We start from the raw sequence: 23254 nt of genomic DNA on the forward strand, positions 1-23254 counted from the left end.
AAGCTCAATAGTTACATTGACAGTCACAAAAGTCAACCTTATTTTAATACTACTTCGGTTTACAATGGTTCTGAACATATGATAGTACACTAAGTTATCACCCGACGATACATAGACAGGATTGCCAACTAAAATAACACTAAGGCACTGGTCCCACCGCGAGCTAGTAAGCTATGAGCTATCGGCTAAAAAAACAACAAAAGATAAGCACTCCCGTGCAAATAAAAAATACACGGCGATATTGATAGCTCACCGCTGGGCGAGTAACTATAAACATCGCTGTGTCTCTTATATTTACACGGGAGTGATTAATCTTTTGTTCGTTTTTATAGCCGATAGCTCATAGTTTACTAGCTCGCGGTGGGACCGTGCCTTAGGGATGTACCGACTACCGACTAGTCGACTTGGGGCAGCCGATTAGTCGGCTAAAACAGTTTTTTCAACTAAATTCACATTTTGAATATCATTTTTGGTCCTTCGTTAGCGCTATTCATGATTTTTTACAAGTTCAAAGGTCTAGTAGTAGAGAAACTTTTTTCAATTAATGAATAATATATGTGATGACATTGTCATGAGCAATCAATCTCTCAATTTTGTTAGCGATTTGGTTAAGCTTTGCTCGTATTTGCTGACTTATTTAAAATACTTTTACGGTAAGTTGTGAACATATTCTATAATTGTGTTGGTGCTAGAATGTGCGGGAAGATATTTAAGTAATTAAATGTCGATTTCGTTCATTGTTACTGTGATAAACAAGCGTGTCATTTATTAGGACTGAAAACCGTCGCAAGTCTAAAACTCGACACGGCTGGCATTTATTGGGACTGTTACGTTATTTTCCAAGTCCCAATGTTTGTCGAGCCGTTTTTTCAGGATATCACGATTAAAGTAGCCAAAACGAATCGTTTACAGTTTCATATTATCAGCATATTTTTCTGTAAGTCACATTAACTTTACTGAAAAAAACAAATTACATGCACATAGACAGTTTTTTGTATATCTTTTACGGTTTTATTGATATGTTTTTAGTATGTGTGCATAGTAGATAGGTAGTGAATTAGTGATCCTGCCTATGAAATTGATAAATCCTAAGTAGGAAATTTATTTCTGTGGTGATCACAGGTACTTGTTGTTTTGACTAATAAAGGCATAGCTAATAGGTACAATAATAGGCTAGTTTCCTACTAGTCAAATCAGCTTCTTTTTAAGAACTGTCAAAACGATTTGCTAACTTGGAAATACTATGAAATACTGAGGAGTGACGTCACGGTCAATTCATTTACTTTATAGTAGCAGTAGTAGTAGTAATCACTTTATTGTGTACAACAGTTTATATACAATTTGCTTAATTTACTTTATATCTTTCTCTTCGACTTATTAAATAGAAATTATGTTTAAACATAACTACTGTCGATATATTTCTTCTAATTATGTGGTGGTTTATTTCGTGGACTGCATTAAATATTTTATTTTCAGTATAGGAAACTAGCCTATACAACCACATCAGCTGTTGAGTTATTATTGTACTGTTTTTCTATCACTTATATGGACCGACTAATCGGTCTTTTTTGCAGACTAGTGGCCGACTAATCGCCGACTACAAAAGTGACCGGATAGTCAGCTTTCCCGACTTTTCCTAATATAAATCTCATCATTGCGTTTTTGTGCAGTAAACATCACTTAAGTGTGTCCTTGACACCAATACCATCATATATGTCAAATGGAAGCCAAAAGAAAACTATTCAATGTCAAAGTGATTTCATAATTATTAATTTGAATATTAGCGTTCAATTATAAATAATAATAATTTACATAATTAGGTGTAGCATAGCTTAAGTCGATCTACTCAGGTGGAAGAGGTAGGTCGTCATCATCGTCTTCAACGGTTTTCTTCCTGCCTTCTGCCCGGTGTACGCTCCGGTTGAGTGACGGCACTTCTTGGATGGAATCTTCTGAATGTCCCCTAAAATAAGAAAAAAAGTGAAAAAACAGACTTAGCCATAATTTGATTCAGTCTACGACCAAACAATGCAATCGTATAATTAACGTTGAATTTTAAATCTAACATTGAATGCAAGGCGTCCTAATTTGTGTGAAATTCCGGTTCATCGTAATAAGGTTCAGTTGACGCGGAGGTCGCGGCCGCGGGTCGCGTCGTAGCGTAAAATAATCCATAGCAGTGCGCTCCACTGCGTGTTCTTACTACGCATTTACCATGCCAATGTAAGCGTATGCATGAAGGTGAAATGTTTTATTAATTAGTGAGTTCAATACACAGACGGCTCCCGTGACGTCATCGGCGCCATGCTGTATCCACTTTAAATTTAATCCTTTGAATCTTATAACAGAAGTGTAAGGTATACAATACGTGTATTGTGTATTTTACTCGTAGCTACCACATGCTTGACACTATGGAGCTCCGGACGCATTCAACTTGTGTTGTTACGTCAGTATTATGTAGATGCAATCGATTTTTAATTGCGTCTTTCACACGAGTGTATAGCGTACATCGATTTATTAGATCGATGATAGCGTATAAAACATAGACATTTACATAAGTTATAACACATAATTAGATTTAGGCTGATAAAGCAATCGGGCACGTACGCGGAACTTGTGTCATTGTCGTGAATATATTCAGGTACCTATTTATAGATGATATTCGCATCAGATAATACAAACTTATTTTGCTATACTATAAATAACTTATAGATATATTAAATTAATTAAGATATCGCAAGAGGCCTGTCCTCAGATCCTCACCCAGGATCGTGAAAAGTGCAGATCCTTCTGAGAGCCCTATGTCCCTAATGAGGAATAATAGAATCACATCATCATCATCAATATGCATATTTTCAAGCTTTTAGATATAACCCCCTTAATCTTATGGCAAAAGTTATAAGGCCGACAAATATATCTGGTAGTCTATATTTATACACAGTCAATGAACGGGGCTTACGGGGCCAATGAGTGGATTTTGCCTGCTGATGACATTTATTCATGATATGATAATATTATTATATGTGACACTTATAGCATTTATTACATCACTTAACGTTGTAGTGTTTATTCATAAAAAATCTGGGAAATCATAAGTAACCTTGCATCACCGTCTTATCTTTATCCATGACTTATTTAATAACGGTAGTGTATTACTTCTTATCATGATAAGTTATTTAACATTTCGCTACATGGCTTTGACACGAATAACGGTTTGCTTAGATAAATAATGTAGGTAGTTATATCTACTATTCTGAAACTGGGTGACGGGAAAAAATCACTCAATTTCCTTTCTGTAAGTACTATGAATTTTCGACGTTTGAATAAGCGGCTCGATAACGTAAACGGAAAAGTACGTACATACACCGTGTTTTTATCGAATTCACTTAACTTCGGCATATAGTTAGGTCCATTATAGGAAACAAAATGGCATACTTAGTTTAGTTTTCTTAAATTCGTGTTAGTATTTTTTTTAAAACACCATACACCTGCGATAGATGTTACATCAATTGCTGTTGAGAAACGGGCTTTACAATTAAATTTACCGAGTGTCAAAAATATGACATGTCAATCTCATATCGAACACACAAAGCCCGTTTCTCAACAGCAATTGATGTAACATCCATCGCAGGTGTATGGTGTTTTAAAAAAAATACTAATTAAAAAAAAACTAACTATGCTGTTCTGTTTCCTATAATGGACCTAACTATATGTCGAAGTTAACAGCATTCAATAAAACACGGTGTATTTTTAACCGTTTGGGGGCGCTGTTTACTTTCTCCATACAAAGATTGTTATTTTCCGTGACGTTTACGCTGACGTTTGTTAAAGACTGTCTGTGAATGAATAGAGGTAAGTCAACTCACGTGTGTCCTCGAGAGAGGGCGCTGCGGCGGGAGTCGCCGGCGCGCGACGCGGGCGCGGGCGCGGGGGTGGCGGGCGCCGCGCCTGCGCTCTCCGCGCGACTTGCTGCGGGCAAACAACCTGTGTTACTGGCTCTGTGAGCTGCAGGACTTCGCAATATGCTTAAAATGTGTAATACACAGTTCCTTGAGTCATTACCACGGTAAAGTAACGCTATAAATACTATGTATTGATAAATATAAATACTATAATTACAATTTCCGAATTTTGAAAATTTCCTAAAACTGTATCGAGAAATAAATAAAAAAATACAAACACAAATAATTTCTTAAGAAAAACATAAATGTCTAAGATTAAGAATTTTATAAGGGATGAGTTATACAAATGCCTAAGCTCATTATGCCCATTGGTCGCAAAAAAGTCACCTGACAGGCGAGGTTACAGCTTACAGCCCTATATACAACCTTAGTACGTGTCGATTAATCGTAAAATGGCACTGCACAAGAGTAAAAGGTGGTGTGCCTTTCAGAGGGGAGGGTTAAACACTCTTGATCTTACCTCTAAATTGATCTATAGGAGATTGGCTTGCACCCGACGATCCGCTGCCAGCAGAAGGTACAGACGCTGTAATTAAATATAGTCTTTGTAAATAAAACTAAAAAATAAATAGTGCGTGGAGGCCCTCCACGCGGATGAAGTGAAACTTCGTAATGTGTTGTTTTTCAAAATTCGAGTTGATAACACTGAGCGTTAAACGTTTAACGAGTTTCATTTCAACAACATTTTTTTGAATTTGTCGTTAAATGTAAAGCGCTTTTTAGTTATACATGAAGTGATTGATGAACATTGTGTTAGACATAGCAAAATTACATTTATTTATGACGAGGGCGTTTATTGACCCCTGAACACAGCAAAGGACAACCCTCCCTGCACAAGGGAACAACCCTGACCCTAGGATGCACCCTTGTACTTACCTCGTTCGGTTTGCTTGAGCCTGGCCTGCGCGCGCTGCAGCTCTCGCGTCCACGTGCTCGTCTCCGCGAGCCCTTGGTCGCCGCACAGTTTCACTATCAGCTTCAAACCTAAAACAATCATCGTGTTCGTATTAGCCGAAAATACTCTACTCCTCTCCGAAATATTTAAGGTTCTGTAGTTAGCTAGGAATAATTCTGCCGTGTTTATTTGGCTCATCAGGGGGGTTACCATGACGTGCTAAAGCCGTTCAGTTTAGGTTGAGAGAGAGGGACGGAGCTATGTAACTGCTATAGCTGTGTTCCTTTCTCTCAACTTAAACTGAACGTCTTTAGTACGTCATGGTAACCCCCCTGATCTGCGTTTTGGTCTATTCTACTGCAACTTAGGTCATTCATCGTCAGTGTTAGAAATCTGCAATGCCTAGTAATAATTAGACGGGGTATCTAACAAGAGCAAATCATTAAATATAGACTGTTCTTCTCGAAGGATGATATACTTTCATTCAGTAAACTTTAAAATGTAATAAAGATTAAACCACAAGGTTTTTAAAAGTAGCACATTTTTCATCTCTTTGAAGAGTTCTACAGGCTACAATTAATTTATTTGTGTTGTTGCTGGAAAACACCTGTAGCCGTATTATGGTCGTGTTTTGTCACTCGTCATATGATGCATCACTTTCGCACTTACATACTTGTTAGAACGTAACAGACACGGTGACAAATAATAGAAAGCCGTTTACTCCACCGCAGTCCTGCCGGTATATTTACAATTTGTACCATCATTTTCATCGTATACTATGTACCTATTATACCTAATATCGGTGATGGTGGACTTTTGTCAACGGAATGTAAGTGTTTGTACATACATTGCACGTTGTCGGGAAAGCGCGCGTTCATCTTCTTGAAAAGCGACAGCGCCTCCTGGTAGCGGCCGCTGGCGCGCAGGCAGCCGCCCATCAGCAGGCCCCATTGCGGCTGTAAACAGTCACGCTATTGTCAGGGTATGTAACGTACAGGTACAGTGCCGGCCCTATCCCTCAAAACTTACAACTACAATTTTACAAGTGTCAAGTTACAAGTTTGTAATAGTACAAGTATGCGTACCACAAAATACGCACATAACAAACATGTAGCGGAAAATTCTGACAAATATGTAAGTTGTATCGACAAGTTTACAATTCATTGTATCACAAAACTTTACATACGATACACATATTTTCCGGAAAATGTACAAATTTGTAGCTGATAATTGTTTTGTGCTACATTAAATTGTCAAAATTAAAAATCCATTCACAAGAGCTGACACAAATGGAACGAATGAGTGAATGTAAGTATGCAACTATGCATGTGTGTGACAGATTAACCAATAAAATGATAATGTACCTATGTGTCACTCACACACTCAAAGTTTTATTTGATCCATTGGTGATAGCTTTCGTGAAACGATCTGTATTTAGTTTTCATTTTAAAATTAAGGTAGGTACAGTACATTTCTTAGGGTCAATACAGAATTACAGACTGACTACAACGTAACTACGACCTATGCGGGAACTGCTCTCTAGCTGGCGTGGAGTTACTAATACAAAGATGCAGTCCGTCGGTTGTTGCGAGTCAGCAAGTGCGTAGAGTCCTATTTTTCTTCGTATTGTGATTGGCACTGCTGAGTTTATTGGCAAGGTGCCTAAAGTAACAGTGACTGACACAAATACGCATGTCGAACACTTCCCGTGGCAGCCGTTGGAACGAATCTTAAGATATGAGGGCAACTGAACAGCAGTCGTGCAAGTAGCGACTACAACCGTGGCCTATCCCACAAAACTTACAATTACAATTCTACAATTGTCACGTTACAAATTTGTCATAAAACAAGTGTGTGTACCACAAAATATATAAATTACAACAGTATAAAAAACCTACAATTTGTTGCATCACTAAACTTTACATATCGCACAACTCTTTTCCGGAAAACTTACAAATTGGTAGGTGACAATTGTATCATGCAACAGTAAATTGTAGAAATAGTTGTACATATTTGTAGAATTGTAGCTACAGGTTGACAGTTCACCAAACGTGTGTCATTACTTTTTTACAATTATTCCAACGCTCGTAATTGCATTACATTATATTGAACGAGTTACAATCCCAAGTTTAACGAAATGCTTAATTCAAGTGACAGTGATAGTAAAACATAATTAATAATTGTAAGACGTCCCAGGAGAAATATAGAACGGATAAATTTAACTTTCAACATTATGGATTTTACGTTTAATCAAAGATCGCTAAATTTACTAAACAGAACTTTTTTTTTCACTTATAGCGTTTAATATGGTCAGTTTTTTTGCAAGTCCATTTTAATTAGATACTTGATGTTTAGATATAAGTGCAATAGATATCACTAGACAATAAGCATAATTCCTTATTAAACGGAGTGAAACTACCTTCAAAATCATAGAAGCTAAATAAATTGATACATATTTAAAATTGTAACTTACAAACTTTACAAATTTTTATTTGTATATTTACACATCTACAATTTGACAATTTTGTAGTTGTCATGACATACCTTATTTTTTTGTGATATGCTTCCACAAAAGTAAATTATTTGTATACTTCAAACTTGTAACGAATACTTTTTTGTAATAGTTGTGTTACATGCGTTTGTTTACAATACTACAATTTTGTCGAATTGTACACTTGTAAAGTTTTGTGGGATAGGCCACGGGCACGTGGACTCACGTTGCCGGGCTGCAGGCGCGCGGCGCGGCGGTAGTACTGCAGCGCCAGCGCGGGCTCGCTGCTGCGCGCCTCGGCCGCCAGCCACTCCAGCGCCGACACCTCGCACGGCCATATCGCTTCCACCTGCGTTACCGTCAACATTTTATACATTGGTGGGGACCGATCATGAATGGGATATAAATATATAGAATATTTTTTAAATATTTATTTTTGGCTAGTTTTAGTGTCACGCGGACCGACCGCGCGGAGCGAACCGCACCGAACTAATATGTATTAACTTCAGGGAGTGTTTTAGAGCAAAGCGGACGGTTCCGCGCGGCGTCAACTTCATACAAATTGGTCGCGCGGAGTGTCCGCGTGACACTAAAACCAGCCTCAGGAACATGCCATGAAAAATGACTGTCTTAGGTGCGACTTAACCACAGAGATACAGACTGTACTATCACAGAGTTCAGATGACCAGCTCCTGTCTCCATTATCAGATCCGCTCAAGCTTCAATGGGATTTAGAAAATGAGTGAAATTTAAACTGATTACAATCAATTGCATTGATTACAAGCAGACACAGAGAAAGACGAGAAGGGTGAAATGAAAAAAAAAATCTTGTAAAAAGTGGTAAGAAGGTAAAGGCGGGTAATACGTACGTCTTGGTAGTGATGCTTAGCTGTCTGCGTGTCGCCTATCTCGCTGTACCACTGCGCCAGCGCGCACGTTACGCCCGCGTCCCAGCTGCCGACTGTGTTGTACCTGCGGATAGATATAAGGGGCAGCATAAACATTATGTACAATGTTATGTTAGTCCTAGTTGTTACTGGTACAGTGAACTACGAAATTGGATGGAGACATTATGATTGAATTCATAGATAAATTCGCCATGAACTTTTGCAGCTCACTTACTGTAACAGTTACACCACTATTATGGGATTGGCGGTAACAGATGGCTCCTAGGTATAACTTGCCCTATCAATGCCTAGAATGAAAAGTACCGTTTTGGCGTTCAGCGCTCACTAGTTGGCGCCACTGTAGATCACCATTTAGGAAAGTTATTCTCAAAATGTTCGTGCGATCTGATTTGCTCTAATACCAACGCTAGAACAACAGCAGGGTAGCAATTTGGCTATCCAGCTACGCTAAGTAGTAGGCATACAGTACCAGTGATCGGGCGCCGTGGGTGCGACAGCGGCGCGGGCGCGGCGCGCGAGCCCGGCGGCGGCGAGCGCGCGCAGCGTGCCGCCCGAGCCGCCGGCGCTGCGCATGCGCGACCAGCGCGCCGCGGCGCCCTCGTGCGAGCTGCTGCGCTCCAACGCCAGCGCTACAACAACAGGGGAGGAAACTGACTATGTAGTCAGATGCAAAGAGGGTGCCCCCCGTGCAAACTAATTTCTATACACGGGAGTCATTCTACATCTGATGCGACTATATCTGATAGTGATTTAGTGAATACTAGATTCTCACGAAGCGCTGGTAGCCTAGCGGTAGGTAAGTATTAAAATTTATGTGCGAAATGTCATTTGATATTTGCCAGTCGCTTTTCGGTGAAGGAAAACATCGTGAGGAAACCGGACTAATTCCAATAAGGTCCAGTTTAACCTTCGGGTTGGAAGGTCAGATGGCAGTCGCTTTCGTAAAAATTAGTGCCTACGCCAAATCTTGGGATTAGTTGTCAAAGCGGACCCCAGGCTCCCATGAGCCGTGGAAATGCCGGGATAACGCAAGGAAGATGAGGATGATGACCAGATTCTCACAAAACAACTACTTTGACCTCTGGCGTTTTGTACAAATACAAAATTTGTATTTATCATTTACCCAAGTCATGCATAGCGATAAGGTCGGCGGGGTCCAGATGGCTGGCGGCCGTGAGCTGCTGCGCCGCGTCGCGCCACGCGTCGGCGTCGCTGCTGCCGGCGACAGCGGCCAGCGCGGCCGTCACTCGAGCTGGGCACGAGTACGGGTCGTCGCGTGACGCTGATTCGCTCAGCGACCGGGCTTCCGCGAAATTTCCCAACTGGAATTAACACACGAAGTGACAATCGAAATTGTTTAATTTGGCAGAAAATACGGAAGATCTTGAGTTCAAACTTTCCCGGCGCTCAATAGAATCTATCAGTGACTGGTTAAGAAAAAAACGTCAAAGGTTGTGTGCAATCATTTACTTAAATTTACAAATTAAAGTGTAAGTCGGAGTATCTTATCTCTTATCTTGGTTACTAAAAAACCCTTATTATAATGTGTCGGTTACTACTGTACGAGGTTTCATATGGCAGTAGTCCCCGATTTGAGTTTAGAAAAGTCTATAAATGTCAAGAAGAACGAACGGTCGATTAACCGTTCGAGTCCCAGTGACATTATGACCGTCTCAAACTCTCCCTCAAATGCTCAAAGGTTAACTGGAAGAGATCCCTTAAAGGGATAAGTTCGCCTTTGTACTGAAACTTTTTATTTTAAACATTATGTGCTGTATTCTTTTCCTGTACAATAAAGTGTTTACTTACCTTAGTGACTTTACATTATATGATGTCAGTAAAATATAAGTTAATACATATAGACGCTTGGGACTCGAAGGGTTAAGCACTTGAATAAAAGCAGTAATTTAAGAGTAGATGCATGTAATTTAACTTCTTTGGATCAAAAACATATAAAATCATACAAGTATTCAATGTAGGTATTTATGCACCGATAGGCCGATCCCTCTTTGGGCCAGTCGCATCAACCAAATTTGACAAATTTCACGCAGCAGACAGAACACAATAAAATTATTGTGACACGGTTCGCAACCGGCAGACGTCTATGGAACTCGCCATACAAAAGTTAAAAACGGTTTTTTTTAAGTTAACTATTAAACGAATCAAATAACGCTTAATTTCTGGTGACATTTAGACGGTCTCGATGCGTATTAACCATATTTAGCCCATTTGGTTTTTTTTTATAATACTCACCGCATAAGCCACGAACGCCGCATCCGCATTAGCCTCGGCGCGCAGCACGCGGTCGGCGGGGTGCGCGCGCGCGACGGACTTGAGCCGCTGCAGCGCCTTCTGCCCCGCCGTGAGCGGCGCGCGGCCCAGCGCGCGCAGCGCCGCCAGCGCGCCGCCCAGCTCCAGCCGCGCGCCCGCCGCGCCGCCCGAGTACCCGCGCAGCGCCTCCACGCACCACGACATGCCGCTACCGGAACGTATCTTACCATTATCACTTCAACTATTATCCAAAATGTGCAGCACTACTATAGACTAACCCCCTTATTAAACCTATAAAGCCGATAAAGTTCGTTTGTCATTTCCGACGTATTGGTGTGATAGAAAGGGACAAACGAACTTTATCGGCCAGATAACTTTAGTGAACGTTTAAGAATAATGGCGTAATAGTACATACATACATTACTGAAGACGCTGGAATGTAAGGGCTTCGTATCCTTATCGGTCTATAACACTCCCCTTTACGCGAGCCTTTTACGGCGAGACATGTATATATGTATTGATCTCCTCACACATGGTATTTTAAAATACATAAAAAGTCTAGTAAACAATAGTACATTACATCAGAGGCCGGGAAAATGAGGATTTCCGGCCATGTAGGTATATACGGTCGAGCGAGCGTGCGAGCGAGGCCGGATAGGGATACGAGGCCGGGAATCCGTTTTCACGCCGAGGCATGTATAGTGCTTTTCTCAAACATACAATGAATTAAAAAAAATGCTCTAAAGGACAATATTTTATAAAAAAAAGTTACTTTGCAGGCCTAGGCCTAAAAAATAATATGAAATCCCTTTACAGTCCTCTCGAGTTGTTGCGCCCAAAAAGCGATACTTCCCAGCAGCCCATTTTAAGGAACGTAAAGACAATATTTCATTGCATGTTTGAGAAAAAAACTTTGAATGGCTATATCTCTCAAACGGTGTACGGTCTTAAATAATCAAAGCGAGACAGATTTTCGCGAAGTTTCCACTATCTATGGCATTGATGCATCGAGATCCGAATCGGTTTGTTTACCAGAGGTTTTGTACTAGAAGTGAGCTTGAGTGCGAATTTATAAGTGCAACTTTAAATTAGTATTTAGTAATGTGCTGGAGGCGCTCCTTAGGTAGAGTTTTGGGTAATCCCTATTACAACGCCTACACAAAAGCTAATAGCCAATATGCTAGCGTTTTTAGCCAACGCCATATGGTGTCAGCGTCGCATCGAATCCCAACGTTTGAGTCGAGCTACAAATAAATATAGTATTTTATGCAACTGGTGGTTAAAAGAGGTCAAAAAAGGCGAGTGGCGTGGGTAACAATTTGAGGCGGAGCCGAAAATTGTTAATAAAGACGCCACGAGCATTTTTTGACTCAGTTAAACACCGTTGCATACAATACTTTTTCTACGACCAAGCACTTACTTTGAAAGAAAATTATAAATTCAATAAATACATACTTTCAGTCATCTTAGTTATCTAGTGGACCACCTACCATTTCGAATATGCAGTTTGAGTGCAAACATGAAAATAAAACTGTCTATGGTACATGGTTCTTTGAAGCCTGGCCACTAAGACGAATCGAGTCGAGTTGAATCGAGTTCTCATACATTTGAATGCGATTCGACGCGTCGCCAATGATCGCAGCAGAAAACGAACGAGTCTCGACTCTGCGAATGCCAGGCTTTATCTGACATTCTAAGGTTGGCAACAATGTACCTATTTCATACAATATTTTAATTTTCTACGATGAAGTGATTGGTTTGTTAAGTTGGTAGCAATGTATTTACTGAACTGTAACAGCTATATCGTGCTACTGCTACTAAATGTTTTCAGGGTATAGACTAGATAGACTTGTCCTGACATCTTTTATGTAGGGTTTTAAAGTACTATGTACGACCTTGTAAGTCACGAATAACAGTACGGGAGTAGAAAAAATAATTTAATGTTTTGCCAGTAAAGAATCAGTAGGTAAATACTTTACATATAAGAGGCTCATCGGTCAATGAATATTTCATAATAATACCTAAGAACGTCTAAAAAGGTGAGTAGTACCTATAACAACAAAGCCACTTATCGGTCGCGGCAACAACATTGAGGATATACCGGGAGGAAACGTGATGTTCCAAATTAATAATTAAGTATATCTTATGATTACACTTATCAAAAACGAAACATTGTTTATTTCTAGTCATAATCAAGATTTTATCGCACCTCGTGGCGTGATTATTGATATCGGATGTTTTTTTATGATTTTATTGTTTACTAGAATATGGAAGTTTACATTCAGATTTATATTGATTTTCAGTAAGAATCAATAAGATACCTAAAAGAAAGTGGCGTGATTGGAAATACAATACCTACCCCCTACCAAAGAGGATCGAGTATCATAGAGAGTTACTGTCAAAGTAATATGTGTAATCACAGTGCATAGACTGCCATCTCTCGATACAAGCTTAAAACTTTTGAACTTCAGTTTTGACAATTTGGGCCATATTCTTAGCTTGATATGTGTTAAAATGTTAAATATTAATATTAGCGCCATCTAGCCGAGCGTTCCCCAAAGGTGTAACGCCATCTAGATCACCGTACCTTTTTCTCTAGATGGCTTTGAGGTACGTTTTTTCTTAGACTTTATCCGTCTATACGGAGTTACATATGTCTTTACCCCTACCAAAGCCAAATAAGTACTCGACAAGTAGTATGGGAAGTATGGCGGGCCGATCTTGAGTCTCTGCCTATTTTCCTACTTCCTATGTGTCTCGTCAAGTGTGGCGTGGCCTAGGCGCAACTTCAAACGCTCTATTTAAGCTTTCAGCTTGTGTTATGGCATTATGACAGCAGATAATGCATAATCGCAACACTGATCAGGGTGGCTAGCCGAATGGCACAATCGCTCACGAAACGCTCACGAAACGAAGCGCTAGTAGCTATCTATCTCTATCGCGCTTGCGTATTGGCGCGACAGAGCCAGCGGCGTATCGCTTTCGTTTGGCGTCGGAGAAATGCCATTCGGCTACGGGGCCAGGTGTGACCATTGTCAAACGTCTACCTATTCACACTAAAAAAAAATACTGATGCAGATACGAGAACAGGGGTAGATACACTAGACACGTCACTGGGATTCCAAAATGTAGGCATATTCCATGCTTCTATGCCGTTCCATGTTTCCGTAACAATACGAAGGCAAATCTTTTCGCGCTACATCTGTAACACGGTATGACAGAGACAGCGCGATGGCATTGACATAACGCTGTCCCTGTCACACCGTGTTGCATAAAATTTATAACAGCCTATGTGGGAGCACCATAAACGGACCATTATACCCGGGATTCAGTTGGGATTTCGGAAGAAAAGGGCCTTATTGCACCATATTAACCCTATAGGTCATGGAAAGCTACGTATCGTTAGATCTATAAGTGTGCATAATTTACAGCGAGTTCACGCAGGCGGACCGTGATCAAAACAAGCGTATCTGATGTTGTTTGCCAACGTTCTTATCATGATGACTTCTTGTATCTAGGCGTATGTAGGTAACACGTGCAGTTCTCGGATAAAAAATAATTTATTACAATATAATCTTCCCTCTTATTGATCCCTGTCGTGATTACATCATAACATTTTTGAGAATTCAACTAACTTGCATAAACATTAACGCGTATATTTCTTAGGGTTCTTTGTCCAAATCGAAACTCTTATAGTGATGTCACAGGTTTTCGGCTGCGGAACCACAAAATAGCTTCTTGTTATTCTAGCCAGCCAGGAGTCAATAGTAGCATAGTTTATTAAAAGATCCATGTTTTACAAAAATGTCGAGTATTATATCGCATTACAAAAATATACGGTTAGTCATTTTTATATTAAAAACTTATTATTTGTTTTTTATTATGCAGAAACGTCTGCGAGGGATATTACATATTTTTAAATTAAAGGAAAAATTCTCACGCCCGGTAGGACTCGAACCCGCGACCTCTGGCTTTGCCGGAGCCATCACGCTCCCAAGTGCGCCACGGAGGCTTGCTGGATGTGTGCGAATTTATCCATGCCTTCCCTCAATTCTTAAACGCCTTAGGGTGCCGTATAGCAACATTTACCCGTAAGAATACATCTTCTTAACAGGCACTGGAGTCTCAAGTTACATTGAGAATTCACCATTCTCCGTGGCGCAGTCGGGAGCGGGATGGCAAAGCCAGAGGTCGCGGGTTCGAGTCCTGCTGGAGGTGTGAATTTTTCAATTTTTCCTTCAATCTAAAAACCTCGTATTGTAAAGATACCCCACATAGACGCTAGCTATTGAGCGTCGGTATCTAGTCAGTCCCACAGTATAAGACCGTTTTCACATTATCCGATCCGATATCGGATGTCGGATGGATTTCAATAGAAAAAATCCAAGATGGCCCCTGTAATGTATGGGATATCGGTCCGACATCCGATATCGGATCGGATAATGTGAAAACGCACTTAGTTCAATTACGCAGTCGCGTCCATCGCCAAAGTCGCGTCAAGCACAAGCAGCCATAGAGTCGACTAGACACCGACGCTCGGGACATTCTATCGGGATGCCTTCGGAAGAGACCGTAGCCATAACAACGAATGACAACACAAAGTAGGTTGACTCAAACTCACCCTGAGTCGTCGTCGCGCTCGGCGGGCGGGGGGCGCTGCAGCGCGGCGGCGGCCAGCGCCAGGCAGCGCTCGGCGCCGGCGGCCGCGCGCCGCGACCAGCGCGCCAGCCGGTCCACGCGCAGCACGTCGCGCACCACGCACGAGTACGAGTCGTTCTCCTGGAACAAAAAGGGTGGGGGTAACTGTGACGTCATAAACTCACTACAAATATTATGAAAAAAATCACAAACGTATAACATAAAAGAAAATTGTTTTTTGATAGGTCCAGTAGTTTTTGAGAAAAATTTACACTGAGCGTGGCCCGACACGCTCTTGGCCGGTTTATTTCTTTAAATCAATGCAGGTGTTAAATGGAACGAATTCGTGAGAAGTAGATAGGTCTCGAGAAACACTTGATAAAAATACATATTTAAATTACAACTCACAAATTCTGTTGGCCGAGCAGTAAGAGCGTGCGACTTTCGATCCGAACCCCGCGAGTGCAAACCCCGGCTTGTAACAATGAATTTCGGAACTTATGTACAAAATGTCACCCGGCTTTTTGAAGGAAAACAGCGTGAGGTAATCGAATGAACTTTTTCTAGGTTGAAAGATCAAATGAACTTATGTACAAAATGTAACGCTAGAAAGAAGAAGAATTTACAAATTACATTTTATTTATTAGCGCTATTCACCCCAACCATCGATATTCACCCCGGTTGCCGATACCGGTAACTGTAACATCAAAGCGGCTTTTTAGAATCCTTACGTCATCGACGGTGATATCCTGGTGGTAGGTGGGCGGCTCGACGTCCAACATCGCGTGGAAGGCTGCCTTGCCGCCCTCCGCGTCGTTCAGGGCCACCGAGCACAGAACCAGGTGTAAACCTGAAACAGGCCAACGACAATACTTAAGGCCAGTTGCATCAACCACACTTAGACACATCAATATCACGCAGCAGAATCTATGGAAATTCCCATAAAAAAATTGTTAACGCTAAACGGTTTCAACGGTTGAATTTTAGATACATTTCGGACTATTGGGGTTAGGTTAGGTCCACTTTAGTCAGCCGTAAATTCCGAGTTGTAATGAAACTCGAGTGCGATATCTCTTACCGTCGAAACCAGCCTTTGTTAGTGCGTTTTCACATTATCCGATCCGATATAGGATGTAGGACCGATATCCCATACATTTAAGCCGCCATCTTTGATTTTTGCCTTTGAAATCCTTCCGACATCCGATATCGAACCGGATAAGAGCAGTTCCCGTCAACTTTGTACATAGCCACGTCAGCATTTCTCTCAATTTATCAACTAAATCTTGGTAACAAAATAGGAATTAATAAAAACAAATTTAACTTTTTCCTTAATTTTTGTACAAACTTTTCGAGAACTCCTGATAATGTGAAAACGTACTTAAAAGATTAAGTCCCGTTTCAAGTTGAAAAGAGTTGAGAAGTGATGGCACCTGGAGAATCCGTAAAAATGCTGATATCAAGGAGTTAGTGGGCGAATTTCATATGATCGACAAAACGAAAGCTCACAAACTTTGCTGGGTCGGTTACTTAGAATGGGAGAAGATGGGCCTGTCAAGAAAGCGTTCTTGGGGCAACCGACTGGTGGCCGTCCGGTGGGTCAGCCCAGGAATCACTAAGACAGTGTGGCAGATGATCTGCGTCAGCTCTACTTCAGTAATAGACAGTAAGCGGCGCAGGATCAGAACAGGTGGCACACTCTCATTTTGGAGGCCAAAAGTCAGGTTTGATCCTTTTGTTAGTTATGGATTATAATTACCGGTCTGGAAGTCGCCTTGCTCGTGCATGATGTGCTGGAAGTTGGTGACGGCGTCGCGGAACTTGCCCATGCGCACCAGCAGCAGCCCTATGTTGTGCATCACCTTCATTCTGCAAACAGGACATTTTTGTTTCAGTTCATTTCCAAATCGCTCTTCTGATAGTCAATGCATCAGTCAAAAAAAAAAAACATTAAAAGTGAAAACCAAGATAAAAGTGGGTCGGTAAAAGTGATTGAGTGACTCACTAAACCAAGAGGTCTTCCGAGTACTCATGCAAAACTAATTTGTCACTGTTCTTGCATTTGGTATTGGTGTAGCAACATACTGAATTTAGACTCGATCAAGTCATTCAAGGTCCGTGAAAATTCCACGGACCAACTACCACTCAAGTTGATGAATGAATCCAAGTGATATAAAAAATTAAATTCATACCAGCTACCAATAAGGTAACTGACATTTTATCATGCCAGGTGGCGTGGCGGCACTACACCCGATTCAGGTCACCGTTTTTGTTTGACTTGGCAACACACTGAACATCGTAGGAAGGTGGCATGCTTATCGGTTTTCTACAGGATTCATTTTGGGCAGTGTGCGACGGGATTACATAATGTAATCCCCCCGTCGCCTTTCTATCAACGCGGGACTAGGCTCGGACTTGCGTTTCACCTTTACGTCGATTCTTTACCACTGATTCGAAAAAAGAAACTATGTTCCCCTCTTTGTATTATTTAGTGATGATTTGGTTAGTTTTAGACGTATCAGACTTGGGAAAGTCAGGCTTAAAATAATACGAACCTTAAATCCTTCTCAGCAGTAGGAGTCTGATCTAAAGCCATCCTGTACAATTTGAGTGCTTTAGGATGTTCGCCCATTTTGAAATAAATGTTGCCCATGTTCACCTGGAAATAAAATACATTTATTTTTATTTATTCATGGTTAGTTTCATGGTGGCGGCAAAAAAGAGTAGAAATGGAACTATTTCTACTCTTTTTTATCATAGCAACACTTACTTTTTTCAATCAGAAGTGTCAAAATAGTTGGCATGGCACATGCAACGCGGTTTACATAGACAGTGGCGCCCTATTGTTTTCTACTTTTTTTGCCAGGTTGTAAGTCTGATTTTGTTATTTATCCAGACCACAGAACACCCCACTAGAAGCCAAATGCAAGCGATATTGTTCGAGACGCAAATCACCAATCCTTGCGGGGTGAGGCGGGCGCGAACGGTGCTACCATTGGTCGTTTCAAATAATGGCGCGCCTTTACGATTAGCAGTAGGGATGGGAATGGGACATGTCTATTATAGACAATGGTACCGGTACCAGTACTGTGGTGAATTTGTTTTGCAACAAATTATAATATTATAATTAAATTATAATAAGGCCTAGTTACTCTTCGGGTTGGAAGGTCAGATGGCAGTCACTTTCATAAAACTAGTGCCTACGCCAAATCTTGGGAGTAGTTTCCAAAGCGGACCCCAGGCTCCCATGAGCCGTGGCGAATGCCGATGCCGGGATAACGCAAGGAGGATGATGATTGTGATAGCACCTCAATAAAAATCATTCTAGTAACTAATAAGTCTAATAACTATACTTGTTTACGTTTACTAAGTTAAATTACCAACTAAATATTCTAAACTAATCAATGAACTAAATAACACTACAGACTCTATAGATAATTATTCACAATTACAAATCTGCTTTCTTTTATATTTCATAAAATGGTAGCACATGGTACGCATACGAAGGCACATGCCTAGTCGTTTACGTGAAAGGGATAGCATATCACATTGTTAACTAGGCAAAAAGGGATGGAGCTCAGCACAACCATATTGACCAGTATAAATGAACTCCGCGGATAATAAACAATATTCAACAAAATAATTAATTTGACTTAACTGTGGAATGTTATTCCATCTTTTTTATTTTCACTTTATGCTGCAAGAGACCATTGTTTGCAACCAAATTTGATTATTTTTTTTCCCGAGCGGACACGGACAGGTTGTGATCGGTGTCGCAGTTCAAACTTTTATAAACCTGATGCTTTTGTTAAGGGCCGTCTTGTTGTATTGGTCTGTGATCCAGACAGACCGTCACTGTGGTGATGTTATGTTATTGCAGTGAATGTTTATGTAATGCTAATGACAGTTTAGATAGTTACGTAGATTTAAATTTACACGATTAAGTTCCGTTTACAATTTTTAATTATTGTACGCGGAGGAAGGAAAGCTATAGCTAGAAGATAAACTACTCGAATAATAAAACCAACCAACCTTGAGCCGATTTGCGTGTGGGAACAGTTTGTTCCGAGTCAGCAGCTGGTAGGTGTTCAGTGCCTCGGTGTACATTTCGTTGACCGCATACTGCCCGGCGAGATTGCATAACACCTAGATTTGGATTATTTATTACAATTATTACATTTCTTATTTCAAGAAGTGCTACATGTCGGAAGGGAATAGTAAATTAGTAAGTAAAGTTTGGACTTACCGCGAAGGTGAGGTCCAAATTGTGCGAGTCTCCGAGGTTCGCTTGCTCCTGCATGCGGATCAGCTGACGCTCCAGCGTGGACGCTTCCTGTGCTTTGGCCAACGCCTGCAAAGAAAGATAACAGTCTTGATTACATTCTCATGCTTGGCCAAACAAAGGCAAACAGCGAACAAAAACAACGAACACGAGAAGAGGTCTTTGCCTGTTCTTTTTGGTATTTGCTAGTTGAATAGGTGGTGGATTTTTCACAAATCAAAAGTTGTGCGACCAACGGGCATGGTCATATCATATGTATGTGGTTGGTAGCGTTTGGCATATGTTTGGTGTCTGTGTATGGTAAAATATCATACGTGTCTCCACACGTATGATATTTGTCATGCACTAGGTATTAATTATTATAATACAGCAATTTCATTCAAATACGACCATTTTCACCTTATAATTAGAGGAACGAATGAATTTGAAAAAACTAAATATCTCGTCGCGCTTGGCGTCAAGTTAGAGGAACGAATGCCAATCTTTGCCGAAAAAGTCTAGACTTAAATAGGTTAGATAAATGGCCCACCTGCCCCAAGTCGAGCTCGGTCTTAGTCGGCGAGTCATCGTCCGGGTCGGGCTGCGCGCTGAGCATGCACGACTCCTCCACCAGCGCCATGATGCGGGCCTCCATCTGCTTCACCTTATCCTCTATTCTGAAACACAACAGTAACGTCGTCAACACCACGTAAGTATATAGGGAGCATGCGTGAAGTGTAAGTAGGAGACAGCACAGAAGCCGACACATTTTTGGCGCGAGGCGAAAAATGTGAAGTTTGCTTCCAATGCAGCCCACAAAATGACATTGTCAGTGAACGTTTCCGTATCAGGCCATAAGATAGCAGACACTCCAACGCGCACGACCCCTAATAATAGGAAAACGGCGTTTAAACTGGTTATGGTACTTCTATTTATGTGGCCTAGGTATTACGTGGTGGAGGAGTTCGGACACAGAAAGTCGAGATTGGCTGGGCACATTGCCAGGATGGACCATAGTCACTGGGCGAGACGAACTTTGCAGCAGAAGCCCGCTAACACCCGCGGTCGTAGCAAGTAGCCTCCGAGATGACATCTGCCAACAAGCTGGCGAGAACTGGTTGCAGGTGGCAATGGACAGACAGGCGTGGAAGAATGGAGAGGCGGCTATGTCCGTAAACAGGCGCTTTAAAGGCTGATATACCGTGTGTCCAAGTCTCAAAAACTATGACATTTTCATTCAAATTTCAAGGTCAAATTCGCTTAATTTGATAGCTAATTATATGTCCTATCACCCCTTTTCGTTTTGGCGTCGGTTTTAGGGACAACTAGTAAATAGATGTTTGTTAGCGACAATGTTAGATGACTCACGTGTCCTCCTTGCGCTCCTCGCGGCTGGGCAGGTCGCGCGCGGCGGAGGTGTACCCGGCGGCGCGCACGGCCGTCACGGGCCGCGCGGCCGCCGTGCCGGCGCGCGAGCTGCCGCCGCGCACGCTCACCGTGCCCAGGCGGAACATCTGGCAATGTGTCGTGAATAATGCATTATTGTTTTTACCTACTTTGTACCCAAATCTAGCAAGTGAAGCTCTACGTTTTCACTTAGTGTTGTGAACAGTTCTGAGCGAGCATTTATTTGTTCATTCTTGTTCAGATGAAGACACTCGACTTTCGTAATTTTCGTGCCGTGTACCTATATTGATCTATTAAATGACTAAATCGCACTGCGCAGGCGATGTACTTACAACGCCTTGGCAGCGATCTATTCGCCGGGTTAGCTAGTTATTTAGTTAAGTATTATAGATTTAAGTTTTTTAGTTGAGCATTTCTTTTTTTTTTTGCCAATATTTTTTTTTTATTGTTTTAGGGAATTTTAGGTCAATTGTACTCAGAATCACGAGTACTTTCAATCACTCTGGGAGACAAAAAGTGTCCCAGAATTTCCATACATTTTTGTTACTTTCCTCTTTTGTTACCCCATACAACATGTACAGAAAATGGTAACAAAATAAGAAAAAATCGTATGGGACAATTTTTTTAACTGATTGAAAGGATTGAAAAGGCTAGTAATTCTGAGTAGAAATAGCATTTTTTTTTTCAAAAATATCACACTTCATAAAAGAGGCAAAAAAAAAGAAATGCTCAGTTTGGGACTGAAAATCAGCGGTCTCGCTGAGTCTCATCCATTTTACTGCACAGTGCACACACATCTGTAATTTTACTTACTAAGTTCTTACATTTCCATTTCGTGATGTGTTGGTAAATATAATATCTTTTTATTTTTTTAATGTGGCAATCAGCAGCCCCGTAATGTTTAGTAGGTAGGTAAGTAAACTCAGTTCAACTTCAAAACAGAAAAAGAAGCCAATAAAAATAAACATGACTCACTATGTCTAGGCTACAATGGTTTCTTACAATCTGGTGGACCGTATGCCTGTTTGCCGTGTAATAGACAATCGCAATGCGCTGGTACTCTTTGTTCCGATATATCCGTACCTATAGATCCGAATGTAGGTGCGCTACATACCCCAGTCCCCAGTCTGCTGGGCACCTTTCTGCCGAGTCCCGCGGTCCGCAGTGAATCTTGGAAGGCGGCGTCATCCCTCAAAGCCCGCGTGTCAAGAGCGGGCGCCACGTCGTTGAACCCCGCGTACAACTCGTCGTCATCCACAACCATGGCCGTGCGCGGCGGCGCCTCTGTTCCCACGCGCGACGCGCTGTAGTACCGGGAACTCAGCATGGCTGATATTTATTTGTTTTTATGAAAAACAGCAGCGACGTATTCGAGTAAACTTAAACGGTGGGGCGAATATAACTCGAACAAATAACTTCAAAGTTTGTTGTGACGCCGTTGCTATGGCAACGCTTGGCACAATAGACGTCGCGGTGACGTCTATTGTCATATCGTTATTTGTTGCAAACCGTTTAACTAAGCCTTAATGGTTTATATATAAGGGTCATAATTGCCAAATATGTGATGTGACCTTAGGTTGTTGTTAGCAGGGAGACTAGAGATAAGGAGGAAAGTCTGTCGAAGTAGAACAGTCGCAAAAATGACCGGCTGAGGCCTTATAATTGCAGTTACAAATCTCTCCGCTTGGAGCGCATGTCTCGCTCAATGATCAGCGATGTGAGATGACATTAGACGTTCTTTTCTCTAGGCTGATTTCGTCAGACTGAGCAAGTCAAGATGTAGTCCCGTGGTAGGGCGCTGGCTTCGTACGCAGATGTTCTCGGGTTCAATTCTGACAGCGATCTTTTTGCTTTTTGTTTTTTTTATACATTCATTTTCTTTTTGTGTATTTTATTTGTGTTTATTTATTGTTTTATTCATACAAATGTTAACTTAAGCCCTTTTACATTGTTTGGCCCATCTTAGGATTCTACGGTAATGTTGTAAGTCTTGCGAATGAAATTTCGAAAAGTTGTAACAAAACAAAATATTTTTGGACATTAAAAAAATAAAATAATTCAAGAAAAATATTAGTAGAAAAAAATAAAAAAAGGTCTCATCAGGATTTGAACCCGGACCTCTTGCTCCGTAGGCGGGGTCACTACCGAGAAGGCAAAGAGATCGTCAAACCCTTATGCACCTGCGATTGCAGCGCCACCTATCTTTTCTTTTATATGTGCACTTCTGATACTTAAAGCTTTCGCTCCTTATATTTCTAATCTCCATAGTTGTTAGGTTGAGCGTCTGCTGCTGTTTCAGTATATTTTAGTAACGCTGAAATCTAAATAAATATCAAAGAGGCTGTATATGATATTAAGGGAAATATTTTTGATTTATTTACTGAAATACTCCCAAATTGTTGGTAAAATGGTAAAATATACACA

At 41.1% G+C, this 23254-nt stretch overlaps 1 protein-coding gene across 2 annotated transcripts; it reads right to left on the reverse strand.

The window, feature by feature from the left end:
- Positions 1–1394: 1394 nt before the first annotated feature.
- LOC125229216 (intraflagellar transport protein 88 homolog) lies at positions 1395–22157 on the reverse strand. 2 transcript variants are annotated; one of them, XM_048134011.1, is made up of 19 exons: positions 21945–22157; positions 20792–20937; positions 19974–20100; positions 19409–19513; positions 19195–19308; positions 17718–17821; positions 16922–17031; positions 15897–16015; positions 15149–15306; positions 10510–10735; positions 9380–9578; positions 8726–8885; positions 8218–8320; positions 7575–7697; positions 5705–5813; positions 4839–4946; positions 4423–4488; positions 3867–3966; positions 1395–1963 (listed from the first exon to the last, which is right to left on the reverse strand). In XM_048134011.1, the coding sequence occupies exons 1-19, from the start codon at positions 22155–22157 to the stop codon at positions 1843–1845; spliced, it is 2511 nt and encodes an 836-aa protein (XP_047989968.1). In that variant the 3' UTR covers positions 1395–1842. The 2 variants fall into 2 exon arrangements, with proteins under 2 accessions (XP_047989968.1, XP_047989967.1); XM_048134010.1 differs by having other exon boundaries at positions 3867–3969.
- Positions 22158–23254: the final 1097 nt, after the last annotated feature.

The sequence above is a fragment of the Leguminivora glycinivorella genome, chromosome 8, assembly GCF_023078275.1.
Source record: "Leguminivora glycinivorella isolate SPB_JAAS2020 chromosome 8, LegGlyc_1.1, whole genome shotgun sequence".
In the NCBI taxonomy this organism is placed as follows: domain Eukaryota; kingdom Metazoa; phylum Arthropoda; class Insecta; order Lepidoptera; family Tortricidae; genus Leguminivora; species Leguminivora glycinivorella.

Excerpts from the sequence above, each read along its gene's own strand:
- LOC125229216 (XM_048134010.1), bottom strand. The coding sequence starts at position 22,157 with ATGCTGAGTTCCCGGTACTACAGCGCGTCGCGCGTGGGAACAGAGGCG. Across the intron at positions 4,489-4,838 it reads GCTCAAGCAAACCGAACGAG|CGTCTGTACCTTCTGCTGGC; the intron begins GTAAGTACAAGG and ends ATTTAATTACAG. Across the intron at positions 3,970-4,422 it reads TCCTATAGATCAATTTAGAG|CAAGTCGCGCGGAGAGCGCA; the intron begins GTAAGATCAAGA and ends GTTTGCCCGCAG.